The following is a 6,412-nucleotide window of genomic DNA, read 5'->3' on the forward strand; positions in this document are numbered from 1 at the left end:
AATTAATCTTTTTTTTTTTTTTTTTCTTGGCTTGGGTAGGCATATTTTTCACTCTTTCCAATCCCATCTCCTCGTTTCAGTCCCACCAGCATCACCAGGGCAGTGCAGTCCCTTCTAGTATGGAAAATACCACGGCAGCAACCTCGCCCGGCCCCTGAAACAAGAACAAAACCTGTCCTGGGGCTCAGGGGCATTGCTCAGGTGCCACCCCCCTGAGGAAAGAAATAAAACCAGCAGCTCCCTCCATCCCTCCAGGAGCCAGAACTCACCCCTCTGCCCCAGCACAACCCATATCCAGGCACAGCTCTGGGACTGGTCAGACTGGGAGTGTGATGCCCACTCCCCAGATCCCTGCAGGGATGGAGGGGGGGGGTGACAGCAGTGACTTTTCTCCATCCTCCCATCCCCACCAGGGTGGGAGCTGCAAAGCCAAGGAGCTGAGCACAGGTGGAGCAAGGAGCAGCTACCCCCATCCTACAGACCCCCTGCTCCAGAACCAGCTTGACCCAAACCCTTAAGGAACCACCCTCCCCCTGCCCTGCTGCTCACCTGTACGCCCTCCCTCGCAGCCTCAGGTGTTGGCCACCATAGTAGCCCCCCCGCTGGCCCAGCCCCCCCCGGGTCTGGAAGCGGCCCCGGTAGCCCCCACGGTCGGTGGTGCTGATGCCTGGCATGTTGGTTCTCTTGGGCAGCACCTGGAAGGCAGGGGGGTGCTCAGGTGGTGGTGCCAGCACCAGGGTTAGGCAGAGCCCCACAGCTGGTGGGAGGGGGCAGGGGGGGCTGGGGCCACCCCAGGGCCTCACCCCCCCTCTTACCTTGATGACCCTGCCCCTGAACACGCTCTCATCCAGCTCCACCGCAGCCTTCACTGAGCTCTTCTCTTCAAACTCGATGTAGGCATAGCTGGAGGGGACAGGGGGTGAGGGACAGGGACACCCTGCTGCTCCCTGAGGGCCCCCCCCAGCTCCCCAGCCCAGCACTGACCCTTTGGGGTGCCCCGAGAACTTGTCACAGAGGATGGTCACCCGGTTGATCTGCCCACAGGTGTTGAAGTGAGACTCCAGCTCCTCTGCTGTGCCCCCGTAATCCACCTGCAATGACACCCCCAGACACCCCCCCTGCATCTCCACACCCTCAGGGGAGGCCCCAGTCACACCTTGCAGCCACAGTCTCGCCACCTCCTGAGCTTCAGCAGAGCCTCCCAGCTGAAGACTCCAGCCTGGAAACCCAAGTCCCAGAGCCAGCCCTGCCCTGCTCTCAGGGTCCCAGGAGGGTATTTTGGGGAGCTGACACTTGGCACAGAGGGGCTGAGGATTGCAGGCAGATGCTGAGCCACATTCCCAGTCTGGGCTGGGCTGAGGAAAAGCATTTGGGATGGGACCTCCTGAGGGGGTGGGTTCCCAGCAGGGATCTCAGACACACATCCAGATGGGAGAGGGGGGCTCTGCCCCAGGGTCTCCCACTCACATTGCCCACGTAGATGGACCTCTGGTCAACCTCCATCTTCTCCTCAGTTGTCTTTAGGAAGAGACCTGCAGAGACACAGAGCTGTGCTGCAGGCAGCAGCAGGAGCACTGCCAGAGGGACACCTGGCCATGCAGCTCTGCCCTCAGCAGGGCCACCACCAAGGGGACACACTGCAGAGCTCCCTGGGTCCCCTGCCACTCAAAAATCCCCACACAGCTGCCTCCTCCTCCTCCTCCATCCCCTTGTGCCCTTCTTCACCAAAACACCCCAACCCTCCCTGGCTGGTTGCTCTACTGGGCTGTTGTGCTAAACTCAATTAACTGAGTTGAACCTAATTTAATTTAATGTACTGCACCTGGGCCTGCAAAGATAGGAGGTAAGAGCAGGCAGAACCTGCACTACCATCCCACTATCCCTCACCCACCTTACCTGTCCAGTCCCAGGCTGCCAGAAGGCAGAACCACACCTGCTCTGGACTCAGCTTTCACTCTGTGCCCAACAAGTGTCCCTGGGGGGACAGCAGCCCACAGGGAGGGACAGCAGTCCACAGGGAGGCACAGCAGTCCACAGGGAGGCACAGCAGCCCACAGGGAGGCACAGCAGCCCACAGGGAGGCACAGCAGCCCACAGGGAGGCACAGCAGCCCACAGGGAGGCACAGCCCATACCTGGCTCTGAGCTCATAATGAGGTGGCTCTCAGCTTCCAGCTGCAGCTCCTTCAGCCTCTCATACTCCTTCTCCATCTCTCTCACCCTGGCTGTGATGGCCTCCAGCTCCTGAAACACAAACCAAGACTTGGGTGGGGAGCACACCCAGCAGGGATTTTAACACCAGGGGCCCCAGGATTATTTTTATTCTTAATTTTTGGAAGAGAGGGGTAAGAAAACTTTCCCATTTCTTCAAGGGAAAGGGGGAGACTGATTCCACACTCAGCCAGGCACTCACTGGGTCTGGCACAGTCAGCTCCAACTCACTGTCTCCCTCCAGATGCCTCAGCTCTGAGCTGCCAGCCACAGTCTTCTGCAGAGCTGCCACCTTTGCCATGTCCCAGGACGCCTCCACTGCTGCCAGGGAGGGCCGGTCCTGCCACCAGATCCCTGAAGTGTCCAGGAAGAGAGGACTGGGCAGGAAGAGGAGCAAAAATCCATTTACCACACAAACAAATAAGCCATTTAACAGAAGAGCTACAGCAGAAGCCCAGGCGGGCACAGGGTGGTCCCAGCAGAAGGAGCAAACACCAACACACTTTGCTTTGGGTACTGCTGGCAGCAAGAGCCCAGGAGTGAGGGGCGAGGGCTCTGCTCTTCCCTGAGCCACTTCCCAGCTACAGAGGGGACCTGCGGGCAGCTTCCCCTGGGCGAAACGAAAACCAAACGAGGGGCCGGCACCACCGGGAGGCCAGGGCAGGAGGAGGCAGAGCCCGCCCACCCAAAGGGCAACCCACCACTTCCCAGCCCCCTGAGCTTTAGGTTGGAGCTCGGAGAGGAACAGACTCCCCTCCTCAGAAGCACGAAGCTGCCCACGTCCCCCACTCCTCCAGCCCAGGAGCCCCAGCGCTGGCACCGAGCAGCCCCCGGTCCCACCTGGCTCTGTCCCTGTCCCCGGCCATGCTGCGCTCCTGTCCCCCGCCGAGCGCCGCCACGTGCGGATTTCCCGCCACCACGCGCGCCCCTCGCCCCTGGCGCGCCGCTTTCACAGATCAGCAGCCAATCAGAGCACGGCTCCCCCGGCAGGCCACGCCCCCTTGCCCGGGTTTTTGGGGAGGTGGGGGGGGGTGTGAGGAAACCCCGGCCCGGCCATGACCGAGGTACCGCGGGTTCGAGACCCCGGGCCGGCAGCGCACACGCGTGAGAACACGGCGACAACACGCGTGGCCCGGGGACACTGGGATGTGTCTGGGGACACCCCCTGGCTCTCCTTTGGGGACACCCCCTGTTTCTCTTTGTCTGTGCAGAGCTGCTGCTCCCCACAGGGAGAGGAGGGGCTGCAGGGAGGGAGGTGCCTTTAGGGGACAAACATCACCGTCCCCCCTGCGGACACCCCACTTCAGAGACCCCTCCTAAGGGCTATAACAACCCCCCCGCGAGGGGTAGGGACACGGGGTGCAGGGTGCTGAGGGGGTAAGGGGTGAGGGCACCCAGCACAAAGCCAAGCTGCGGAGCCTCGGGTTGATATTAAATTGTCTTTATTACACAGATACAGAGTTAAGAACAGACATAACCTGAATCATAAAGTTTACATCTTTCACAGGTCAAACATACAGTACACGTAGAGAAAGCGGGGAACAGCGAGGGGAGGGGACACAGCATGCCGAAGGAAAGTCCTACCACACCATCTCTCTGGGCTGGCCCCAAACCCCCCCAGTGGGACAGGGCACCCTGCCACTGCCACCACCCCGCCCCAACGGGGGGTCCTTGAATCCAGCAAACCCCCCCCCCACGGGGACCCCTCTGTGTCCATGTCCCCGGGGGTGGCAGGGTGACACGGGCAGGGCTCCGGGGGGACGGTGCCACGACACCTCCCTCCCGTGGCTGTGGGGTTTGGTGGCATCAGAGGAGCCCCCCGGGTGCTGCCACTGAGGTGGGGAGACCCCAACACAGTGCCTGGGACCCGAGGACAAAATAGTGGCTTCCCCCTGACCTGAAACCCACCAGGGTGCAGGGGGCACCCCGGGGAGAAGGGGGGACCCCAGCACACCCCGGAGTGAGGAGGATGAGGAGGGGGCATGGGGGGCTTCAGCAGTGATGGAGCAAAGCCCAGGCAGGGGTGGGACCCTGGGTAGCCACGCCGGGATGTGGCACTTTGGTTTCAGCTGGGATTTCGGGTCAGGAGCAGGAGGAGGGAGCTGGAGAGACCCTCACCCAGCAGGGACAGGGCCCCAGTGCCATGTTGGGTACCTGAGCAGAGCCACCTCCTGCCACCTCCTCCAGCTTGGTGTCACACCCAGCATCCCGGGACCAGGACCTCAGGCAGGTTGTCCCCATGCCACCAACACCATCCTCCAGCCAGGACATCGGGGAGAAAACAGCCACAGAGACCTGATTAAGGACCCAGCCAAACTCAGCATCCCCTGTCCCTCAGCTGCCTGGCAGCCACCAGGGTGTCCCTGACCCCTGGTCAGGCTGTGCTGGCACCAGGTGGCTCAGCCATCATCTCCCAGATGCCAAAAAGCCACCAAAGGACACGGCACAGGTGACACATCCTGGATGCCCCAACACCACTGGGGAGCAAAAACCCCACAGAAGCACCCACAGCTCCGGCCAGTGCCTTCCTGGCCACCACTGTCCCCTCTGGCCACCACTGTCCCCTCTGGCCCCATGGCCACACTGCCACCATCCTTCCTGCGTCACAAATTCTTTTTTTTTTTCCTTTTTTTTTTTTTTTTTTTTTTTTAAATATTACACTTTAAAGCTGTCGTTCTGGTTTGGACATCTGCAAGCACCACCCATCCCCTCCCACCCTCCCTCAGCTTTTGGTTTCAATCTAAGGTTCTGTAGGGTGTTTTTATTAGAATTTAAACAAGAAATTAAAAAAAAAAAAAACACAAAAAAACCAACCAAACAAAAACCCAACCAAAACAAACCAAGCAGAACCAAAACCAAACCCCCCCAAAAAAATCCCACATGGGAGTGGAAAGGAGAGCAGGCTTTTGCCTGGGGGTTTCCTGGTGAGGTGGAGGTAGAGAGGCAGAGCCCCTGCATGGAGCAGGGATGGGGACATGGAGGGACACATGGGGGACACAGAGGGTGGGAAGGACAAGGATGGGATGGACAGCCAGGAGAGCAGGCAGCCCCGCAGGGGGTGCAGCTGCAATACTCATATATTACCTCTTCTCAGGAAACGTAAGAAAAATAGACAATATTACATATGTCACACCATAAATAAAGTCAACAGACACTCGAAGGGCACCTGGCAAAGCTCCCGGCCTCGGGGTGCTCAGAACTCCCCCTGGGGGGGAGGAACCGAGGTTTTGGGGGGCACAGAAAAACCCCCTGGGGGGATGCACCAAGATCTTTGGGTGTAAAGAAACCCTCCCAGGGGATACACCAAGGCCTCAGGGTACATGAAAACCACCTGGGGAGAGACACTGAGGCCCCGGTGTGCACAAAAACCTCCTGGGGAGGATACCCTGAGGTCTTGGGGTGCACAGAACCCCCCTGGAAGGAAGTGCCAGGGTCTCAGGGTGCTCCCTTGGGGAGCTGCGCTGAGATCCCGGGGTGCACAACAACCTTGGGGTGCACAGAAACCCCCCAGGGGGATGCACCAAGGTCTGGGGGTGCACAGAACTCTCCTGGGGGCTGCCCTTCCCTCCTCTTCCTCCCCTACAGAAAACACACAGGATGGGTTTGGTTTTGTTTTGTTTTGTTTTGTTGCAAAGGTGGAAAAACAAATCTACATCTCCTGTGGAGCACAGGACTTGGGCCAGCCTGGCTCCCCCTTCCCCAGCCTCCAGCAGGGTCTCATCCTCATTTTATTTGGCAAATGTCTCTTATTATTATCACTATCATCGTCATCATTATTATTAATTCTCATTAATCTGGGGGGACCTCTACAGACATATTTACATTCACATTAGTGTACAGCACTCCTGCCCCACGGGGGGCTTCCCTCCTCTGGGAGCCGGGGGGGTTTCTGTATTGCACTCCCGTCCTCTGCACTTTGTACAACAACAATGCCAGAAATACAAAATCACCGACATGGTCCAGTTTTTCCTTTTTTTTTCCTTTTTTTTTTTCTTTTTTTTCCCTTAAAAAAAAAAAAATCCTTGCAAAAAAAAAAGAATGCGACGCAGGAGGGAGGGGTGGGAGCAGCCCAAGAGCCAGGGGCTGGGGGAGGGTGTGTCAAGCCGTGATGCTTCAAGGAAGGGAGAAACCCAAAATCTGTCTTTTAATCTCTTTTTTTGTTTGTTTTGTTTTTTTGTTTTAAATTCTCTGTTTCCAGGGGG

At 58.4% G+C, this 6,412-nt stretch overlaps 1 protein-coding gene across 1 annotated transcript; it reads right to left on the reverse strand.

Annotated features, from left to right (window-relative positions):
* Positions 1–114: 114 nt before the first annotated feature.
* PABPN1L (PABPN1 like, cytoplasmic) lies at positions 115–3,076 on the reverse strand. Its single transcript, XM_008491895.2, has 8 exons — positions 3,051–3,076; positions 2,413–2,587; positions 2,135–2,243; positions 1,468–1,532; positions 985–1,091; positions 816–903; positions 550–695; positions 115–154 (listed from the first exon to the last, which is right to left on the reverse strand). Exons 1-8 carry the CDS (start codon positions 3,074–3,076, stop codon positions 115–117), a joined length of 756 nt encoding a protein of 251 aa, XP_008490117.1.
* Between the last annotated feature and the right edge of the window lie 3,336 nt (positions 3,077–6,412).

This window comes from Calypte anna, chromosome 11 (genome assembly GCF_003957555.1).
Source record: "Calypte anna isolate BGI_N300 chromosome 11, bCalAnn1_v1.p, whole genome shotgun sequence".
Taxonomy (NCBI): Eukaryota; Metazoa; Chordata; class Aves; order Apodiformes; family Trochilidae; genus Calypte; species Calypte anna.